This window comes from Bubalus kerabau, chromosome 3 (genome assembly GCF_029407905.1).
Source record: "Bubalus kerabau isolate K-KA32 ecotype Philippines breed swamp buffalo chromosome 3, PCC_UOA_SB_1v2, whole genome shotgun sequence".
NCBI lineage: Eukaryota > Metazoa > Chordata > Mammalia > Artiodactyla > Bovidae > Bubalus > Bubalus kerabau.
Genome location: NC_073626.1, coordinates 82,608,824 through 82,632,460, shown reverse-complemented (window position 1 = coordinate 82,632,460; position 23,637 = coordinate 82,608,824). Strand labels below are relative to the sequence as shown.

Sequence of the window (23,637 nt, the reverse complement as noted above, 5' to 3'; positions counted from 1 at the left end):
TCTAGATTCCAAAATTAGAGCATATATATCATATGTTTCTTTTCAGGGATGAATGAGATTTTTTTTTTAAAGTTAGGTGTGATTTAGTAAGTCACCCATAGTAACTTATGACATACCTAGTATAAAAGACGGCATGAGTACTGATTTTGGTTAATCCACCTGTGAACCCAAAATTGTATTTTTCTTCTTGCAGCCAATCTATATTTGAATTTAATTTTTTAAGTATTAATACCAATTTCATGAATTGTTTCATGTGAATTTATGTATGGTGTTCTGGCCAGAATTCTTTATTGCATTTATTTGTGTAATTGGATTTCTTCCTGATCATTATGATGATCCATCCTTTTATCTAACCCTTCTGTCTATAGACACCAACACTTGGGAAGAAAGAAAGTGAGATTTAAAATCCAACTCCACTAGTTACAAAATATGAAACACAGTAAATAATGGAAACAAAACCTTGGAATAATTTAAGACAGGCTTTATGTAAGTTACAGAAAACAGGGGGCAGTAAAATTGATGCATTGACACTAACATACCGAACTAGTGTAACAATTATAGTTCTGTTTCATAATAGCACATAAGTGCTGAAGTAGAAGCTTATACCTCTAAACCCAATTTATGTATCCTCGTACTGTTTGTTTATGTTGTGTCATCTCCCACAAGAAAATATATTTAGAGATGATAGGCCTGGATTGTTTTAAACCAAATAGATACACATTAAGTATAAAGTGTTTGCCCCAGAAAATAATAAATTTTTTAAAAATGTGTCGAAATATATTTATTTACTGTTTTTCTACTCCCAACATTTTGCATTTATCTTTCTCAACACACCAAGTTAACTTACTAACTTTATTCTTTCAGCCTGACAGTTAGCAGCAAGTATGAGAAACTCAAATTGCTATGGTTCCAGGCAGGTTTGGTATGAAACATCAGTGAGTGATGGGAACAGTAACCAACTGAAAAGTATATGTCCCAACTAAGACAGGTGGCCACTACTTTGTCCAGCAAGCCACTGCCATGCTGGAATGTGAATCCAGTGTTGCCAGATCTTCAAAATTTCAAACATAAGCAGGAATCTTGATTTTTTTGTAGGTGTTAACTAGCTCAACACCTTAAAATCATTGAGTGGGTCAAATAAATGGGTCTCTGGATCACAGCGTGTCATATGCGCCTCTAGGCAGAGATGTGATTCTGTAGTAATGATCAAAGTGCCCTTCAATAAGGATCTTGTCACTGATCAAGTTCCCATGTCCTTTGCTTTTTCACTGTTTGATCAGTACTTCCTATTTCTCAGTGTGTCAAAAGGAACCCATAGAATATCCCCATTATATGTCGATAGATAGAAAGATCTGCCATAGTTGCAAACAGTTTTTACACAAAGAAATGTTATTTGTACCTGTGCATTCCTTTCTCTCTGTGGTCTTCAATGACAGTTTTAATTCTCTCCATGCATGCTAAGTCGCTTCAGTCGTGTCTGACTCTTTTCAACCCAATGGACTGCAGCCTGCCAGGCTCCTCTCTCCATGGCGTTGTTCTCCAGGCCAGAATACTGGAGTGGGTTGGCGTGCCCCACTCCAGGGGATCTTGCTGACCCAGGGATTGAACCCGAGGTTCTTATATCTCCTGAACTGAGTAGGCGGGTTTCTTACCACTAGCACCACCTGGGAAACCTAGGTGATGACAATAAAAAATAATATTTTTATTATTTCCTCCAGCCTAATGTTATTAATAACCTTAAATAAAACTTGATTATGCACAACTTCTTATTATAGAATTATGATTCTCTGAACTTAAAGGAAAGAATATGGATTATTTATTTTCTATACTCCCTCTTGAGAAAGTAAAGTACACATTTGTTCATTGTTCTAACCCCAGGTCCTAGGACATTCTCAGGCAAATAGAAGGTTGAATGAAATTAATTTGTTAATGGAAGTTTTATTTTGTTTTATTCATTCATTCATTAAGTAAACTTTTCCTTAGCATAAACTATGCATCAAGCATGTTAATAAATATCATGTGATAAATGACTAGAGCTGGAAGCGCATTCTGCTTAGGAAAATATTACACTGGTCTTTAATTTAATGAGGTATAATTTAAATTTGTTCAGGTACCTTTTAAAATGCCTTTTTCAGATATTCAGTTACACCTTTATTGAAGTATAATTGAAAAAATTATAAGATATTTAAAGCATACACAGTGATAATTGGTATACTTATACACTGTGAAAGGATTCCTCCCATCTAGTTAATTAACACACCTAATGGAATATTAGGTGTAAATATTAGGTTTACCCAAAAATATTTGGGTAAACTCCAGGAGTTGGTAATGGACAGGGTGGCCTGGCATGCTGTGATTCATGGGGTCGCAAGGAGTTGGACACGACTGAGCGACTGAACTGAACTGAACTGAATGGAATATAATCTACATTTTAAAGTACAAACCTAGATTTTGGCTTCAATTCTCTGTAGGACTTTTGAGAGGTTATCAATTTTTTGTCTTAATTCTCCTTCCCAGAGAAGTATAATAAGATCAAGTCATGTTTTATATACATATATATGTGTGCATGTGTGTGTGTGTGTATACATATATATATATATATACAACTTCCCTGGTGGCTCAGTTGGTAAAGAATCTGCTTGCAATGCAGGAGACCAGCTGCAATGCAAGAGATCAGAGTTTGAACCCTGGGCCAGGAAGATCCGCTGGAGAAGGAAATGGCAACCCACTCCAGTACTCTGGCCTGGAAAATTCCATGGAGAGAGGAGCCTTTCAGGCTACAGTCCAAGGGGACACAAGAGTTTAACGTGACTTAGCAACTAAACCACCTATGCAAATATATGACTGCCACTTTATCAACTTTGACCCTATATACCAAATAGACTTGTGGGGAAAAAGCCAAACACTGCAAGTATACTAGCAAGAAAAAAAAAATCACAAGTCAAGATCTCATGAATTAACTTTAATATAAATTTATTCTTGGTTTAAAGGTTTAGAAACTTAATCACTTAAAACTATTTAACTCCATGTTTAAAAAGAAAAACTTTAGTGCTTCTATTTGATTAATAATAATAATTCATCTTTGCTCACTTGACTATCCTTTAGTAAGACAAAATTTTTGTTAATACAATCCCATATCAAAAACAGTACTTGCTAGTCATGTAAATTATCAAAAGTAAAGTGAAATCCCAACTTCAAAGGTATTCAAATAGATGTGTTCTTGGAGAGTCATCTGTCTACATTCTATTTTTTGATGGTAAGATTTTTAGCAGTACGCCAAATGCTTCATATCAATCAATCAATCATATATTTGTGTCAGATCCCATCCCATAGTAACAGCAGGGATGGATCACCAAAGTTAGTAGCAGTTTCAACCATCCACTTCAGTCAGGATCACCTATGCTAACTTAACTGGAGAAGGCAATGGCATAACTAAAATCAAAAGTAGCCTGATGTGTGATGATGGAGATATGCTAGCATAATATGGCCTCTTTATATTGGTTTTATGTAATGGTTATCCTCTTAAATTAGACTCTAGATCTGCCACCAAATCAGAAGGTCAACTTGAACACAGGAATGTCTTTCTGTAACATGAAAAATCTGGCTTATAAACAACAATATTAATATATTTCTTTTTCATCAAGGATTTTCATTTTCTTTTTGAGAGTCATCCTTGTCATACAGGGTATGAGTTGCCTCGTTAACATTTGTTGCTTTCTAAGGGTGGTAAACAGAATACTGGCTCCTGAAGATACCTGTATCTTAATCCTCAGAATTTGTGGATATGTAAGTTATGTGACAAAGAAGAATTAAGGTTGAAGATGGAATTACAGCTGCTAAGTAGCTGACCTTTTGACAGGGAGATAATCCTGGATTCTGTGGATTAGTTCAATGTAATCACAAGGGTCCATAAAAGTGAAAGGGGGATCAGAAGAGAAAATCAGCCAGATGGCAGAGTGAGAAAAAGTTTAACTAGAAGAAGGAGGCCATAGGCCAGTGAAAGTGGGCAGCCTCTAGAACTGCTGGAGGCAAGAGAATGGATCCTCCCCTAGAGCCTGGAGAAAGGAATGACACCTGCTAACACCCAGCAAGACCCATTCAGTGTTTCTGACCTAAAGAACTGTAAGATACTAAGTTTGTGATCATTTGTTACAACAGTCAAGCAAAGCAATATATGGAGGGAACAATTTTTTTTCAGAAGTCTCTTTCACTGAAATTGCACTGATAAAATAAAAGTTAAAATTTTCAGAATTTTCTTAAGGCATTGTCTATTCATTCATTCATTTTCAGGAGGTAATCCGTAGCAGCCAGGTCAACATTTCAAGATGCAGCCAGAAAATGGAAAGAAATGAACCAGAAATTTCCGAAGCACACAAAATTGATGTTCTTGGAAGAGAAATGGTAACTACTGAGAAAAAACACTTTCCACACAGTTTCCAGAACTGTGTGGACATTCTGATCTTGTTATAAACAATTGCTTTTATAGTCCTTTATGTATTTAATACCAATACACATCAGTGTCTCTTTCCTGACTTTGAAGTCTTTGAAATATAAAATGAGCACCCTGAAAATATAAGGGTACTTTAGATATCCATTCATATATGTTCTGTTACAGCATGAGCTCATGCATTAAAATAAATGATCAGTGTTTAATTTGCATCTCTCTATGTGTACTGAAGTCTTGGATGAAAATCACTCTGCAATGTAGAATACATGTACAATCCTGAAATAACCTGATTTCTTAAAAACAATTATTTATTTAAAATTATCTTTAAACATAGGTCTCTCATCTTGAAAAGCACACTGAGGAAATAAACCAAGCTTCTAAGCTCCATCAATATGTTCAAGAAACAGGTAAGAATCTGATATTATTTGATTTGAATATACCTTTTTACTGTTGATGCTTCTGTGTTTGAATAGAGAACTTCTAAAGTACAAGCCTTCCCACTAAATAAAGGTAGTAACTATTACTCATAATTCTAATGGAGATAGGGCAGTATTTCTATATATAATTAGGTTCTGTCTATGCTAAGAGCTGCAATAAGCTTCTAAAATAGTTCATTGCCCTTCAACCTTATGATGTATCCAAAAAGCCTAGAAGGTGATACACCAGTCACCTCTGAATTGTTTTTGCCTTAGGGATCTAGAATAAACTTGATGTTTATCAAGCTCCTTGGGAACAGAAAAGTTATCTAGATTGTATTACTGTTAATGATAGATTCAAGCATGTTTAAGTGTAATTCTCCAATCTACAGATATGAGATTAGATTCCAGGCAAACTTGTGCAGATCTGCATAAAATGGGTACAGAGTGTCTTGCCTGTAAAAGGGGAATGAGTTTTGCTGTTCCTAAGTGCTAGAAGGGAAGATTTAAGCCAACTGTGACCCAAATGTTACTTAACTATATCTGAATTTGGTTTTATTGTCGTTTTGCTTAAGGAAGTAGATCCTTTTCTGTTCTTCTGCTGTTCTTTTCTTGTTTTATAACTTTTATTATTATTTAAGCACAATAGTAAATCATGCTTGTAGAAAATTTGGAAAATGTATGCAATTAAAATAAATAACAGCTTCATAACTTATGACTTTCCATCCAGTAACCACCATTATTTTTCTTCCTATATTTCTTGACAATTACTAACTTACCTAATGAAGTAGTGCCATATGTATACATTTATATCCTGAATACTTTTACTTAACTTACATTATAAGAAGTTTTCCATAGTATTATAATGACTTCCCAAACATCATGTTTATTAGTTACATAATATCCATGGTGTTCTTTTCTGTTTATAGTCATAGATACACCTGAAGTTGAAGAGATTCCAAAGGTTTCGACTAAGTTTTTAAAAGAACAATTTGAAAAGTCTGTCCAGGAAAAGGTCCTTCATTCTGACAAAGAATTGACCCCAGCCAAGCAGATTAAGGTAAGATAATGTCTCTGCACAGAGACATGTTAAGTATAAAACCACATGTAAACACATAACATTTTCAAATTATTGAATGAACAGGTTTTCCAATAGCAAAAAAATATCCTGAACCAGTACTTATTCTGTTCCAGATGAAGAATATTATTCTACATGAGAAAAGCAGTAGAGAGAATTAAAACTTTTCTCACTAAAGCAAATTAGGGGAGAAAAAATTATGTATGTACTTAAGTTTAATAATTAACATTAGATAAAGTAATAAAGCCAGTTTTTAAATGTCATCTACTTACTCTGTTGTGTTTAAAATTCCAAGGAAAACAAAACAACCCTCAAAAGTACTTTAAGATTTTAATTGTTTCCCTCTAGATTACTCTGCATAGCACATTAAGTAAAGAAGGAAAGACAGTCAAGATTATGGGTAAATGTTAAAATACTGAGTTCCTGATGTATTGAATAGGGAATATAATTCTAAAAAGTGCAAATGGATTATAGGAAAGATAGTAACATATACTGAATTTTGCTTTGAAGTAGGTCTCTAAATGGAGTCTATCACCTCTTGTTCCCAATGGAGATATCGTAGCATGGGCAGGTGAAAGGCAGTGCCCAGAAAGTCTCCATCACTATACTCTTTATAAGATTTGATTTTCTCTCCCTTAAAGATGGAAAGTGAATCTGAAGAGACTTTAAAGCCATCATCAATTGTGGGTACCTCTTCTACTTCTTACACTTCAACCAGCCAGAGGAAGGAAACATCAACCACCAAATACAGTGACCACAGTGCCACTTCCTCAACTCTGGCACAAATTAATGCCACTCCTTCGGAAAAGACAGAAGAATTTCCTCCTCCCCCACCTGACATGCTTCAACCTCCAGTAGATGTGACAGCATTTTCCCAGTCCCCTGAACTCCCCAACCCTCCTAGAAAACCACCAGTCCCCAAAGAATTATACTCCAAACAAAGAAATTTGTATGAATTAAACCGTTTATATAAACACATCCATCCCGAGTTAAGGAAAAACTTAGAAAAAGATTATATCAGTGAGGTTTCTGAGATTGTTTCTCGTCAAATGAATGCGGGGAGCTCAGTTTCAGCAGATGTGCAACAAGCCCGGTATGTTTTTGAAAATACGAATGACAGTTTTCAAAAAGGTCTGAACTCGGAAAGAGAACACGTGGAGTGGGATGAAATTCTGAAGGGGGAGGTGCAGTCCATGAGATGGATCTTCGAGAATCAGCCATTAGATTCCATTAACAATGGCTCTCCAGATGAAGACAGCATCCCCAAGGGCATTGCTGATCAAGAAATCATCGCTGGTGGTGACGTGAAATATACCACATGGATGTTTGAAACCCAACCCATTGATACTCTGGGGGATCATTCTTCTGGCACTGAGGAACATGCTGAGAAAATTCCTGAGCTTGCCAGAGGAGATGTCCACACAGCCCGGTGGATGTTTGAAACAAAGCCATTAGACTCAATGAATAAACTGCATCAAACTCAAGAAGAATCAATAGCAACTGCCATAAAGGACATAACTGGGGGGGATGTCAAGACTGTGAGATACATGTTTGAAACTCAACATCTGGATCAACTTGGACAACTTCACTCAGTAGATGAGATGCACCTACTGCAACTCAGATCTGAGCTCAAAGAAATTAAGGGGAATGTTAAGAGAAGTATAAAATGTTTTGAAACGCAGCCATTATATGTTATTAGAGATGGCTCAGGTCAAATGCTAGAAATTAAAACTGTTCACAGAGAAGATGTTGAAAAGGGGGATGTGAGAACAGCACGTTGGATGTTTGAAACACAGCCCCTAGACACAATTAACAAAGATATAACAGAAATTAAAGTCGTCAGAGGAATATCCATGGAAGAAAATGTCAAAGGTGGGGTGAGTAGGGCCAAGTGGTTGTTTGAAACTCAACCTTTGGAGAAAATCAAAGAAGAGACAGAAGAGGTCATCATTGAAAAGGAAACAGTAATAGGTACAGATGTCTCTAAAAAGTGTTGGATGTTTGAAACACAGCCATTAGATATTCTGAAAGAAGTTCCTGATGCAGACCATCTAAAGTTTGAAGAGATAATAGGGGGTGATGTACAAACTACTAAGCAACTATTTGAAACACTTCCAATAGAGGCTTTAAAAGATAGCCCTGATGTAGGAAAACTTCAAAAAATTACTGCTTCTGAAGAAGAAAAGGGGGATGTCAGGCACCAAAAATGGATTTTCGAAACCCAACCTCTAGAAGAGATTAGAGAAGATAAAAAAGAGTACATACGAACAGTGAAACTTGAAGAAGTTGACAGAGGAGATGTAAGGAATTATACACATATCTTTGAATCAAACAACTTGATTAAATTTGATGCATCACATAAAATAGAGGTGGAAGGAGTCACAAGAGGTGCTGTAGAGTTAAATAAAGCACTCTTTGAAACAACACCACTATATGCCATTCAAGATCACCTTGGAAAATACCATCAAGTAAAGACAGTCCAGCAAGAAGAAATCCTAAGAGGTGATGTAAGAAGCTGTAGGTGGCTTTTTGAAACAAGGCCCATTGATCAGTTTGATGAAAGCATTCATAAATATCAGATAATTAGAGGAATATCTGCTCAAGAAATACAGACTGGGAATGTAAAATCTGCTAAGTGGCTATTTGAAACCCAACCACTTGATTCGATTAAACATTTTAGCAATATGGAAGAAGTAGAAAGGAAAACTGAACAAGTCACTGATGTTGTTAAAGGGGATGTCAAAACCTGTAGATGGCTTTTTGAAACCCAGCCAATGGAATCTCTTTATGAAAAAGTTTCACTAATGACTGGCAGTAAAGAAATTCATAAGGGAGATGTCAAAGCCTGTACCTGGCTCTTTGAAACTCAGCCACTTGATACCATAAAAGATGACTCTGAAGCAACAGTCAAATTGCAAACTGTGAAACAAGAGGAAATCCATGGTGGGGATGTTCGTACAACATGTTTCCTTTTTGAGACAGAAAATTTGGACAGCATACAAGGAGAAGAAGGAAAGGAGATCAAAGCCATAGAAATGGATATCCAAGCTGGGGATGTCTCCAGCATGCGGCATAAATTTGAAAGTCAGTCCTTAGATTCTATAAGTTCCGGTTCAGAGGAGGTTTTGAGAAAGATCAAAACCCTAAAGGCTGAAGATATTCAGAAAGGCAATGTTTTAAATTGTAGGTGGCTCTTTGAAAACCAACCAATTGATATGATAAAAGAAAGTCAAGAAGGTGATGAATTAGTTAAGACAGTGACAGACATACAAGGTGGAAATGTAAGAAAGGGATGCTTTATTTTTGAGACTTTTTCTTTAGATGAGATTAAAGAAGAATCGGACTATATTAGCACCAAGAAAACAATTACTGAAGAAGTAATAAAGGGCGACGTAAAAAGCTACAGAATGCTCTTTGAAACCCAGCCACTCTATGCAATTCAAGATCGAGAAGGGTTTTATCATGAAGTGACTACAGTTAAAAAGGAAGAGGTAATTCATGGCGATGTACGAGGGACAAGGTGGCTTTTTGAAACAAAACCATTAGACTCAATTAATGAATCTGAGACTGTGTATGTGATTAAATCTGTCACACAAGAAGACATTCAGAAGGGGGATGTTAGTTCTGTTAGATACAGATTTGAAACCCAGCCACTGGATCAGATTGCAAAGGAGTCACGTGATATTGTGCCCACTGTGGACTGTATTCAAGGTGGGGATGTAAGGAAAAGTAAACAATTCTTTGAGTCTGAAAATTTGGATAAGAATACTTATGTAAGAACAGTAAGTGTCAATGAAATACAGAAGGGCAATGTTAAAACATCCACCTGGCTATTTGAGACCCATACTCTAGATGAACTGAGAGGAGAAGGGTCAGAGTATGAAAATATCAAAACAGTCACCCAGGAAGATGTGCAGAAAGGTGATGTGAAGCAGGCAGTATGGCTCTTTGAAAACCAAACTTTGGATTCTATTAAGGAAGCAGATGAAAGCATCACAAAAATCACCAAGGAAGAAATCCCTCCTGCTGATGTCAAGACAACTACATGGCTCTTTGAAACCACACCCCTTCACAGATTTACTGAAAATAGGGTAGAAAAGGTGGAAATTATTGGCAAGAGCATTAAAGAAACCCTAGGAGAACTGTACTCTCAAAAAGTTATCGAGGCTCCTGGAATCATCATCGAAGCTGATGAGGTTGGGGATGTTCGAATGGCAAAATACAAGCTAATGAATCAAGCATCACCTGAGATACAGAAAGAAGAAATTATCAAGGTTGACCTCAGAAATATAATGGTGAACCTTCTTTCCAAAAGAGACTGTAAGAAAAGAGAGATTTTGGTCAGTGAAGAAGAGAAGGGACATGTTAATCTGACCAAAACTCAGTTATTAAACAGATCAACAGAATTTCATGCTGAAAAAGAAGAGATAGTGAGTGGTGATGTCCAACAAGCAATAAAAAACCTGTTCTCTGAGGAAAGATCTGTAAAGAAAGGTATTTTGATTCAGGAAGATGAAAGAGGCGATATTAACATGACTATCTATTGTCTTCTTCATGAAAATGCTGGTGATACAATTAAGCGTGAAGAAATAGTAGGGGGTGATGTAAAACGTACGATTCATAATTTGCTATCTTCCATATCAAACAATAAAATATCTGAAAGGGCTAAAATTGATGCCTCTGAGAGAGGAAATGTTCAGTTTTTTACAACATGCATAGAAACTGGAGCTTTGGATTATCTCAGACAACTCCAGACAGGCTCAAATGAAATACTAACAGGTAGGAAACAAGAAAAAGAGGAAGAAATCATTGGTGGTGATGTAGAAGGCACAAAACTGTTATTAAAGAAAAGGCAATCTCAGGTTGAACGTACTGTTAATGAAACTGACATCATCCCAGGAGATGTGCATAATACAGTTAAGGTTTTTCTGACAGAGCCTCAGAATACATCTTGTAAGTTACCCAAAGAAGAAATTATTAAAGGTGATGTGAAGTCAACCCTAAACTCCCTCAGCCAGGCCGTAAGTCAGAAAACAGTGGCTAAAACAGAAGAAATTATAAAAGGTGACATGCTGACCACCCTCAAGTCACTTAAGGAATCAAGTCAAAAATGGAAAGATTCTAAACAGCCTGATGTCGTCCCTGGGGATATTGAGAAAGCTATTGAATGCCTTGAAAAGACTGCACATACAAGGACGGAAATACTGAAAAAGGAGCTTATCCTAGATGACCTCGAGGCATCATTAAGGAATCTAAAAGAAACACAAAGAGCTTTCAAAGAGGTAAATAAAAGTGCAGTCAAAGATGAAGTGCAGACTGTGATGGCAGGATCCAAAGAAGAGCAGAAAACAGGGACTCATCAGGTGGCTGTCCAGAGGGACAAAAAAAGCATTCTGCAGCCAAGACCAGGACCCTTTGAGCCAGCAGCCAGGTGGCAGGAGGGAGCAGACATTCTCAATCAAACTATAAACAAATCTTGTCATGGAGATTTAATGAAAGAAAGAACTGAGGTTAATCTTCCAAAAGCCCCCAAAGGCCCTGTAAAGATTGTCATAGATCGTGAACAAAACAATGATGCTCTTGAGAAAAACCTTAGAAAACTATCTAATTCACACCAAGTGGGTATCTGGACTGATAACACGACAGAGCAACATCTAAGGGATGAACATGTAAGCGGACAGTTGACTTCAACCCTGTCAGTTAGGGAACATCGAAAAACCAAGGAAGCAGAGACAGAGAGAGAACAGAAGAAGGAGGCTGTGTTTTTGCAATCTATTGATAAAACAATTGGAAAGCAACAGACTGAAACTTGCCAACTGAGGAATGACTACCAGAAGATTGAGGCTTTCCCTGTCAAGAGTCCTAAAAATACCAAAAACACTAAAACATCAACAGATACACAAAGCTCTAGGCCTGGTTTAACCCAGGGTCCAGTCTACAGGATGGTTGGAGAAACACGTGAGGTTTCAGAGGACTTTCAGAAGCAGACTCTGTTAAAACAAGAAAAGCAATATTCTAATAAAGATATAATGAAAAAGAATGTGACCCCTCAACCAGGGTGGCAGACTTTGCCTGTGAATCAAAACATGTCAAATGTAACAGAAGTGAAAGTCTCCCAAAAAAGCCACAATCAACTTAAGGCAACTGACAAAAAGCAGACTGATATTCATCTGAAGAGCCAGGACTTTCTAATGAAGACAAATACCTCCAAAGACTTAAAAATGGCAATGGAAATGTCCTTTAATCCAATCAAATTTAACCCTGAAAATAATGCAAAGGAAAATGAGTTCCCTCTTCCACCTCCATCTCCACCTCCTCCTCTACCTTCCAATGCATCATCTGAAATTGAATTTCCTCTTCCTCCTCCACCTCCTTTAATGATGTTGCCTGAAAAAAATGTGTTTCCTCCTTCACTGTCCACTGAGAAGATACAGGCTGAATTTGAAAATTTTCCAGGCCTCCCTCTTCCTCCACCACCAGAAGATGAGAAATTTGAAAGAGAATGTCTATCCACGTTTCCACCACCGCCCCCTCCTCCTCCAGCTCCAGCTCTAAAACCAGCACATCTCCTTTCCTCTTCTGTTCAAGAAAAGCATAATGGAACATTCATACAATACTCCCAAGAAGAAGCCTCAAGCTCTCAGGCTAAAATCACAACAGGAAAATCTGGAGGACGTTTGCCACCTCCCACACTCCCCAAACCCAAGTTTCCGAAGCAGATAGAAGATATAAAGAATCATAGTTCCCCAAAAGTTGATTTGGAAAATTCTCTGCCAGATACAGAATGTAAAATGACTCCCTCAAAGGATCAGAAAAGAGTAATAACAGCAACTAGCAGTGAACACATAGAGACAATGCAGAATGTATCTAGCAAAAGTCTTGATAAAAGAAAGCAACTATCTATGGACTCTACAAGGTCTTTCTCACAGGCAGTTCCAGAAAGTTCACCACCCAAGAAAAAACCTATAGCACCTCTCATAAAATCTCATTCATTTCCAGCAGGTTCAGGGCAGCAAAGTCCAAAACCTTATATGAGAAAATTTAAAACACCTTTAATGATTGCTGAAGAAAAATACAGACAACAAAGAGAAGAGCTTGAAAAACAGAGACAGGGGAGTTCGGGCTACAACATAGTTAGAACAGAGAGCCAAAATCAAAACGTATCAGAGTTGAAAAAGGAAGTGGTGTTACAAAAAACAAAGGAGGAGGTCCCCCTAACTGGAATGGATTCAGAGGTCACAGTGGCCCAAACCAACCCAGTCTCTCAAAGTCTTTCTCAAGATCTAGGGGTCTGTACTGATAACCAGCTTTCCACAACACCGGCAGTGACATTCTCTGCCAAGAGGCTCCAACATGTTCCAGCAACCTTGGAAGGCAAAGATACAATGAAAAAGGAAGTTTTGCAGAGCTCAAAGGGTATGATCCAATCTAAATCAGCTTGTGAAATTAAACAGAGTCAGCAAGAATATAGGATCCAGCAAACACAACAGAAGCATCTGGAGCAGTTGCACTTGCCCAAAAGCCAACCAGTTTCCCCCAGTTTCAAAGTTAAAACCATGAAGGTTCCAATTCTAGGTCATAAGTTAGATGAAACAAACCACAGCTATGAAAGTCATAAAAAGCAATCTGAAGTTGATATTCAAACCATTACCAAACAACAGTACCAGGAAACCGGGAGAACGGAAGCAAGGACTGAAGGTAGTAGCTATACGCAATCAGTGACTGAAAAACATTATCAATTACCTGCGAAGGAGAAGACAGCAACAATACAATTGCCTACAGAAACCACAGGGAAAAGCCATGAAAGTAAGCTCAAAATAGTTCATGAGAAGCAAAGAGAATTTAGAGAATCTGCGAGTGGGAAACTTCTAGGAAGTGAAGAAACAATTCAGGGACCACCAATGATTGGTCCAAAAAAAGAAAGTCTAATAGTTGAAACAAAACAAGAGCACTTGAATAAATCAGCTCAGAAGGTAGTCGAACAAAAGGTTACTGAGGCACATCTTGATTCTCAGACTCAGAATTTTCAGCAAACACATACACAGTCTTTTGAAAGTCAAGTTGAACATAAAAAATTGCCCCAGCCAAATAATAATCTTCAGGAAGAAAAATATCTTGGCGTCAAGGGCATACAACAGAAACAAGTCTTTTCTAATACTAAAGAGTCAAAGCAAGAGATGACACAGAACAAATCTTTATTCTCTTCTGCGAAAGAATCCCAGCAGGATGATGGAAAACGTGCTGTAAATGTATTGGAATTCTTGAGAAAACGTGAAGAACTACAACAGATTCTGTCTAGGGTAAAAGAGTTTGAAGCAGAACCAGATAAAAATGGCCTTAAGACATTTCAGATGCTGTTAAATATTATTCCAGTATGGCTATTAAGTGAAGAAAAAAGAGAATATGGAGTTCGCATTGCTATGGAGAATAACATAGAAAAAATCAAAGAAGAAATAACACACATTAAGACTCAGGCAGAGGATATGCTTGTGTCCTGTGAAAATACAATTCAAACGGCCATGATATCGTCTAAAGCGGGAAAGCAGAGAAATAAAGCTACCAGTCTTAATGAAACATTATCTAAAGTGTCTAATGCTAATGTCAGTTATAATAAAAATACCCAGCAGAAAGAAAATACAATTGTGGAAAAAGCAGAGCACCACCAAGTAGCAACTCATCAAGAAACTACTGCTCATCATCAAGTGAAAACCCATCAGGAAATTAAACTAGATGATGCCAAGCTTCCTCCTCCATCTTTAAAAACACGCCCATCGTCACCAACTTTCATAACGATCGAGTCTACCGCCCGACGAACACAAACCTCTCCCAAGGATGAGCTTTCCCAGTCCCCTAAAAAGGACAGTTTTGCTGAACCATCACCAAGGCCGTCACAACCAACTAGAATCCTCAAAGCAAGTACCTCCCCTTCGCCACCCAAGAGTCGTTCTGAACAACTTGTGAAACTCAAAGACACCACTGCGAAGTTATCCAGAGGGATCATCCCATGTTCATCGATAACCCCGGTTCCCATTGTGGAGAAGAGGTCTGAGATCATCACGTCTCCTGCAACACTTCGCCGTCAAATTAAGATAGAGGCTCGTGGTAGGGACTCTCCACCTACAATCACAATACCTATAACTGTAAATCATGCTGACAGTGGTTCTTTCAAAGAATCCATGGAAGCTCAAGAGGAAGTAAGGAAAGTGGAGAAAAGGTCGACTTACGTTCACAAAGATGGAGTAAATTCCGCTACAGACATAGTGCCAGCAGATACTGAGAGTTTTGACGCAGTGGAAATCATCCGCAAAGTCGAAGGACCTCGCCTATCAGAGCACGCGCAGAGATACGAAGCAGCCAACAGGTCTGTTGAAATGGCTGAAAATTTCATGAGTGACCATGAACATGAAATAAACAGGTGGTTCAGGGGATTTGAGGATGGCCTAAGTTTTGACACACAGTCAAATAGAAGAGCTTATATAAATGGAGAAGCAAATCGTAATATAAAGCAAGAAAGCCGTTCATTTAAGGAGGAATTTGGATTAACATCTTCAGAAAGCACTAGCTTTACGGGTTTTTCTCACAGTCGTCCTAGAGAGCTACAAGAAATGATGCCTGTTAAGCTGCCCAGCATACGCTCTGAAACAAGATCTCTCAGTGAACATTTCTCAGGTGTGGATGCATTTGAGAGTCAGGTTGTTGGGTCGAAGACGACAGTCTCTTCGTCACATGGCTCAGAAGCTGGCAGATCTCGCTTTGACTTCAAGCACGCCCCACCCACCTATGAGGATGTCATCGCCGGCCACATTTTAGATGTTTCTGATTCACCTAAAGAACTCAGGAGGAATTTTCAACAGACTTGGCAGGAGAGTGAAAGAGTTATTAAAAACTTGGGATATGCAACCTCAGATGCTTCTGCAACTGAGATGGAAACCACCTTCCAAGAGGAATCTGCATTTATGCGTGGTAAATGACCTTGCAAAGAGTGAAGTAAGATTAACCCTTTAAAGGCACAGAACTAAGACGATTTGCAATTAAAAGAGTACATGGAAAGAACTAAACACCATAACGTAAAACTAACAGCTTTCCCTAGTTGTTGCTATCCTTCCCTTTACCATGCTTGCTTTTACTACTTCCTCTTTACAAAAGCATTTAATATGATTCACCAGCCCTGTGTGAGAGTAACACTACTATATAGGTTATTGAGACCTGTGTTTGTCAAGGTAAATAAGGCTTTAGATAAAGCAGCAGGTATAATAAGAATTGCTATTGTGATAGCATTATTATATGGATTTTATATTTATTAATTATTGTATACCATTAGTACATTATGAGTATTTCTTAATAAAATATTATTTTATACACTTGTTAAAGACAATAGGAGATAATATTTCTTGACCTATTATTGATAGATTTTTAACTACCAGACTTAAGTGGTGTTTGAGTTTGCATTCAATACAACCTGGTAATAGTCCAAGAAACAATTTACACTCTGCATATGTGCTTTAAGGATTTTCATTGATTGAGATCTCTGACAAAAGTGTAGTATGGAATTAGACCTTTTGTATATTTAATTATTGTTGTTGAGTTGGATGGAATTGGCTCTCTAATGCCACTGCTATTTTTCCCCTTATAATTGATTTTCTTTTGCCTTTCCTAAACCCCAAATTATAGCTCAATTGGCCTCATTCACAGATAAATGTGGACAATAATTTTAAAATATAATTATATTTGGAAGAAGAGAGATTTAAAACACATGAACTTAGTACAGATTTTTTAACATCAGAGAACAGCTCATTTCTTTATATTTTCCTCCTTTTTACAATTAATGAGGCTTCACAATAAAACGATTTGACATAATTAATGTAGCCCATTATTTTAGATAGATTGAAAGAAATAGCAAGCCTAAAAATAAAAACTGCTGAAACTAATAATTCTGCCCTTATCATATTTGCAACATATGTGTCTACTTTATCAGGTTAATATGATTTCTTAATGTACTGGCTTCTGGCATAATTAAGCAAAGCTGTCTAATTTCAAATGCTGAGTTTCTATTAACTAAAGACATTAAAAAATACAAGGAAACTGGTGTTAAATATAGAAGTATGTCTCCTATTAGAAAAAAATAAATAAAGGAGATTTCTTAGTAGCCCAAATTGAGCATCAAAACATTAAAGTGTGTGTATATAATATTTATTTATATAAAGAACAGTGCATATATATGCTCATATATAAAACTACTACAAAAGCTTATTCTTACAGAAGAGTTGTGAGAATCAGAACAATACTCTGGCAAAAGTTGTGTCAGTTTTGAACCACTGTGCAAACACTGGTAATATAACTATGCAAACACTTGGTAATATAACTACTATTACTCATAGGAACTGGCATTCACATGTAACTTTGGTGGAGGTAGGCAAATCATAAGAGGCATAAGAATCCCCAAAGCCCTGAAATCTTAAGCTATTTAGACTGAGGACAAATAGCCCTGAATAGTTCAGTGTATTTAGGAGTCTCGTCTTATTGTTAAGAATTAGTGTCACAGAGTCAACACTAAGTCATCAAGAAAATACCTAAACAAATAAAATATCAGCTGAAAAGATATATGGATATATTTTAGAAAAATCTCTACAGAATACTTTAAAGACTAAAACTTTAGACCAAGTTAGGTATCAACTTTTATATACATAGAAAGTTCAGTCATTTAGAATGATAAGTGGTCTCAGGAGGTCTCCTCGTGGCCGATTTTCCTATATATCCTTTTCAGTGTATTAAAGTTAGTGAACACATTTTACTCATGTGTATTTCCTAAAATAATAAAAATTAACTTGTCCCATGTATAAATAGTAGAGAACCCAGAATAAGGTTGATTGTACCAGAACCTTACGCCTAATGGTAGATGCCCTACATCCAGAGAAGGAACATCGAGACCAGTAGTGTTAGAGCTTTCTACACTAACTGCATGGCCAGTTAATATGCTGTTGCTTTTTTTTTGTTTTTACAATGTGACTGAAAACAGTACTACATAAGCTCTTATACATTTTTATTTTTAGAAACTGCAACTCCAAGACAAGGAAATATGTATACTTTGTCAAAAGACGGTTTATCCAATGGAGTGCCTAGTAGCAGACAGGCAGAGTTTTCATAAATCCTGTTTCCGCTGCCGCCATTGCAACAGTAAACTGAGGTAAAACTGTTTTGTGGCCTGGGGCACAAATAGTCAAAGAGCTTGCAGTATACTTATAACATCATGTCTCTTCAAAGATGTCAGTTTTTCCAAATCCTGTTTCCATCAGTTAAAACAACAAATGGAAATGTGGTCATTTTCTGTGTTGCTCGGAATGGCTGTTACCTTTTTCCTTTTGACGTTTTGCTTTCTTAATAAAATTCAGAAGGGACCCTTTAGTCCAAGCATGAAGATCACATAGATAAGAGAAATAACTCTCACCACCACCGACCGCTCCCAATGCCATGCTCCATTGCGTAAGAATGATCTTTCTAAAAATGCAAATCTGGGATCACTTTCCAGTTTTAAACATATAATGGCTTCCTCTATTCCCAAAATTAACATATAAATATGAATTAAAAAGCGATTCAATATCTTGTCCCTTCTCATCTCCCAGCACCCCTTCCTCCTGTTGCCGGTTGCTTTTCATGAAGACTGAATTTCAGTTCCTCAAAGTCATTTTTTTTTTTCTCGCTCATCTAGCTGATTCCAAATGTTGTTGCTGCTCCTTGGAGGAGTTTTCCCTTGCCTCACCCCCATATCATTCCTCAGACCTCAACTGAGACTTTATGTCTTTGAAGTGACCTGCTTTTACCCCTGTGTATGGATCACAGCATCTCCTGTGCTCGCCCCATTCTAACACAGTCTAGTGTAATTGTCCCTGGATGTAGGAAATGTGTTAATGTTTGTCTTGTCAGTACCAAGTAAACCCAAATATACAATAAGGACTCAAAAATATTTATTCAATGACTGCTATTTTTAAAAAGCATTATATAAAACCCAGGCTTCCCTAGTGGCTCAGATGGTAAAGAATCTTTCTGCAATGCGGGAGACCTGGGTTCAATCCTTGGGTTGGGAAGATCCCCTGGAGAGGGCATGGCAACCCACTCCACTATTCTTGCTGGGGAATCCCCATGGAGTAGGGTAACCTAGTAGGCTACAGTTCTTGGGCTCAGAAAGAATCAGACACAACTGAGCAATTAAACACAGTACAACACGTATAACACCCACAGATACAGAAAACCAAGCAAAGCAAATATGTGGCTCACTAAATTATAAAGTGAACACTTCATAAACACTATCAAGATCAAGAAATACAATATTGTTAGCCATTCCAGAAGCTCTTTTCTCCCTTTGCCCTTTGCAAACATAACCAGTCTCTTGCCTATGACTAAATATCATCCTTTATAGTAATTGTTTCCTTGCATTTTATAGTTTTATTTACCCAAATGTGCTTTCTTAAATTCTGTACTCTGGTTTTATCCTTTTTTAAAAAACTCTCTCAAGTCTTTCAAGTCTTTTTTAAAAATAATCTATAGGCTTTCCATCCATTCCTTTCATTCCTTATTGTTTACTTGTGAAAGACCCAGGACATTTGACCTGTGGAGTTTTGCACAGTCTGGAATTGCTGATTACACACTCATATTGCAGTTCATATGCTCCTTTATCCTCTGTATTTTCAAAAACTGTAAGCTGAATCCAGGTTCTAGATTAATTCTAGTTTAAAATAAGATTTGATTCCTTTTGGAAGAACATAGGGAGTATTGACAAGAGTATACTTAATACATTATGTCAGCTTTTCTTTCATTTTGTGACATAGCAGATATTGAAGCTTGTAATACCTATATCCATTCAATGATGTCTGCAAAATGCCGATACTCAAATTTTGTTCTTTATTTTTTATTATTAGAATACTTTCACAGAAGATGCTTCCCTGTATTTGGTATTTGGTTACACGGTGATACAGTTAATTTAAAAAAAGGCAGAATAAGTCCATAATTCTTTTCCTTTATTCATCAGTTTTGTCAATGTATCAATTTTTTATTTAACAATTTCATATAATAGTTTCTTATCTCCTAGAGATAACCACTTTTAAGATATTTTAATGTCTATATAAACTTACAGATTTACACATGTTTACACAAACCATTATCATCATTACTGAAACTCTAGTTACTCTATACCTGGCCAGTGGAAGCTACTTCAAGTTGTCTCCTGAGTCCTTTTGACAGAACCCAAGTTGTCTGTGATAACTTCCTCTTTATCTGATAGGACTAGATGTCCCATGCTCATCTTATACATTTACTGGCCTAGGTGCAGAATCAGTCATTTCTCTAAGCCTTGGTTTCTTCTAGTGAGAAATGTGAAATATTTCAAGACTATAATCTTGACACTGTTTCTACTGAGTTGATCACTATTTCTAAGCTTTTAAGTGTTAAGATCTAGTAAATATTTATATATACAGAAAAAAATAGGAATTCATAGGGATGTTTCCAAATTGAATTCAGAATTTCATAGCTTTTGCTTAGCCTCTTCTCCGTTACAGCTGTATCTTCTTCTACTTCAGGGCTTCTGGTTCTCAAAGACAAAGGAGATTAACAGAGTTAGACTATCCCATATTCATTTGAACAACAGTTTTAGAAAAACAAAGCTATCAGCACCACTAATTTGATTATCAAAGCATTAAAAATTGTATTTGCTCCACTGATCACTCACACCCCATTTTGTTAAAATAGTGTACAGAGTCTTTGGTGTCATCATATGTAGCTGTTACATGTTATACTACCTCCATCTATGCCCTCATTTCATCTCAGTTAATATATAACAGTGTATTTAATCTAACCCACAATCCTTATGTTGACATTTCCTTAGTTATTGTGGTTGCTCAAGCTTATTTTCAAGTAGATTCCTTAGAAAAGGCTCATGGAAAGTTTATTCCTTTAGTTCTTACATACTGATAACAATTTGTGATCTTTCAGTATGTAATTTCATTCTTTTTTATATTGGGAAATGCTCTTTAAATTATAGCTTTTTAGTATTTAACTGGTTTCATAATTTTATTTTCTTATTCAAGAACTCCTATTATATATTTTTCGTTTATGATTATAAATTTTTTATCTTTTAATTTTCCTATTTTTCTTTAATGGAAGTGTTAGTTGCTCAGTCGTGTCTGACTCTTTGCAACCCCATGAGCTGTAGCCCACCTGGCTCCTCTGTCCATGGAATTCTCCAGGCAAGAACACTGGAGTGGGTTGCCATTCCCTTCTCCAAGGGATCTTTCCAACCCAAGGACTGAAACCAGGTCTCCCACACTGAAGGCAGGTTATTTACCATCTGAGCCACCAGGAAAGCCATATTTTTCTTAAGACGTTTCCTATTGATTTGCTCTTGTTTTTCTTTTAGTTTGGTTTTTATTGCTGACATGTTTGACTTTTTCCTTTTCTGTTTTCTTCTTGATACCTGACACCTTCTTTATTACTTTTTCTAATTACAATTCATGCTGTTCTTTTGGGTCTTTTATCATTTTCTTAATGTCTTTTAGCTCATTTTGAAATAGTAGGTTAAAAGTTTGATGTTTCAAGAACATGTTTTTCTACCATGTTTTCGTTGCCTACAGTGATAATGCTCCTTATTCTTTCACTTCTCATAATAACTTTATATGCTGTTTGGGCTTGATACTTTGCTGTTGCTTATTTTTATATGGTGTTAATTTACGCAAATCTTGGAAGGAAGCAAAATTCAGGATGGTTTTCCCAACTTCACAGGGCTACCTTTTCTAATTTTCTTATACTGTTCAAAAAACTCTGGTGCCTTGATTCCTGGGATTTCCTGTCTTGAGTTCTCTCCCTCATGTTAACTGGGACCTTTTGATTTCTGTCATCATTGATCGCCTCCCTTTTGATTCCACTTCCATGTTTATTTTCCACAGTGTAGGATCTAAACAATCCCAGTGGGTCAGTTTTGAGTTTAATTTCTCCAGCCTCTTCAGACTTTCCTGCCACAGGATTTTTGCACTCTCACTGGCTATTGAAATGCCAAAACCTCTCCCAATTTGAGCTGCTGCTCTCCGATTGGCATGTGATACTTTCCAGGAAATATTGATTATTTTGTAGTCTCATATTTTCAGGTCCATCAGACACCTTCCTTTCTCCCTCTGTTGTCATGCACACACATGCGACTATTATGCTAGTCTTGTAGCTGATATTGGTTTGTCCTTCCCTCCTTGTATTTTGAGATTGATGAGGATACCTTGTCACTTAGTTTTGTTGTAATTTTATCCTTGGGTTTTTAGTTTTTCTCTCCATTTTTATGTAGTGATTCAGAAATATTAAAAAAATGATGCTGCTGCCTTTGACTAAATTTGATGTTAATTTTAACAGGCATTTCTATTTGTTAATATTTCCAAAGAGACAAGATAAAAAATTGCATAGACAAGCTTTCCAATTCATTCATTCAAAATCCACTTAACTAGGAAGTTCAAATAGTTAATTTTTTATGCTATTCAGGATTTGTTGAAAACTGTAGCCCCTCACAATTCTCCGAGTTAGCAAAGATTTAGTCCTACCATTTTACATCATCTATAACTACATATGCATTACACTATAGCACCTTTTGTACTGGTACCTGACATACAGCATGAAATTCTGACTACTGCAAGACAAGTATTATAGAGGGCATTAGTGGTGAATATTATCTAACAGGAATGTTCAATTAATAGGCACGTTCCTATTGCCAGTAAGTTAATTGTACTCAATCTCTGATTCATTGCTCGAAATAATCAATTCCCTAACGCTGTAAGAATTTGCAGTGTATATATAAAATGTTTAAAAATGTTTTTTCTTTTTGACAGTTTGGGAAATTATGCCTCACTTCATGGACAAATATATTGTAAACCTCACTTTAAACAACTTTTCAAATCAAAAGGAAATTATGATGAAGGTTTTGGACACAAACAGCATAAAGATCGATGGAAGTGCAAAAATCAAAGCAGCTCAGTTGACTTTACTCCTAATGAAGAACCAAATATGTGTAAAAACAATGTGGAAAATACCCCCATGCTTGGAGAACTTAATAAACATTTAGATGCTGGTAACAGTGAAGAGCAAAGGGATGGTTTGAAAAAACGTGGAAAGAGGGGAAAATTAAAAATCATTTGGCCTCCTTCCAGGGAGATACCTAAGAAAACCTTCCCCCTTGAGGAAGAGCTCAAAATGAGTAAACCTAAATGGCCACCGGAAATGACAACCCCTACATCTGCTGAATTTAAAAGTGGATCACTGATAGAACACATGAAAACTGTGGAAAACAAGGGACAAGAACGAGATAACATTTCTTTCCTGCAGCCATGCCTGCAGTCCATCCATATGCGTCAGAAAGAAGATGTTACAGGAGTCAAAGAAATGGAAGCATATGAAGCAAGAAAAGAGAAGAAGGAAGGAAATAAGGACGTACAAGATAAGGTGAATGAGGCCGGAGACAAGAAGAATAAGAGGAAAAGTGAAATGGATCTTAATGACAACAATAATGCAGTTGTGCAGAGTGCTGAGAAAGAGAGAAATGAAAAAGCTAATGAACCTGATGGTGCAGAAGTTTTGCAGGTTACTAACACTGATGATGAGGTGGTACCAGAAAATCGTAAAGAGAATTTGAATAAGAATAATAATAACAATTATGTAGCAGCGTCATATCTGAA

General features: G+C 36.8%; 1 protein-coding gene across 1 annotated transcript in view; it reads left to right on the top strand.

Annotated features, from left to right (window-relative positions):
* The window catches only part of XIRP2 (xin actin binding repeat containing 2), a 74,001-nt gene extending 51,069 nt beyond the window's left edge, over nt 1-22,932 (top strand). The window contains exons 4-9 of the mRNA XM_055572368.1: nt 4,291-4,401; nt 4,782-4,854; nt 5,793-5,923; nt 6,583-15,904; nt 17,992-18,125; nt 22,795-22,932. Coding sequence (XP_055428343.1) covers nt 4,291-4,401; nt 4,782-4,854; nt 5,793-5,923; nt 6,583-15,904; nt 17,992-18,086 — 9,732 coding nt within the window. The 3' untranslated portion in view covers nt 18,087-18,125; nt 22,795-22,932. The remainder of the gene's footprint in view (nt 1-4,290; nt 4,402-4,781; nt 4,855-5,792; nt 5,924-6,582; nt 15,905-17,991; nt 18,126-22,794) is intronic.
* The last annotated feature ends 705 nt before the right edge of the window (nt 22,933-23,637 follow it).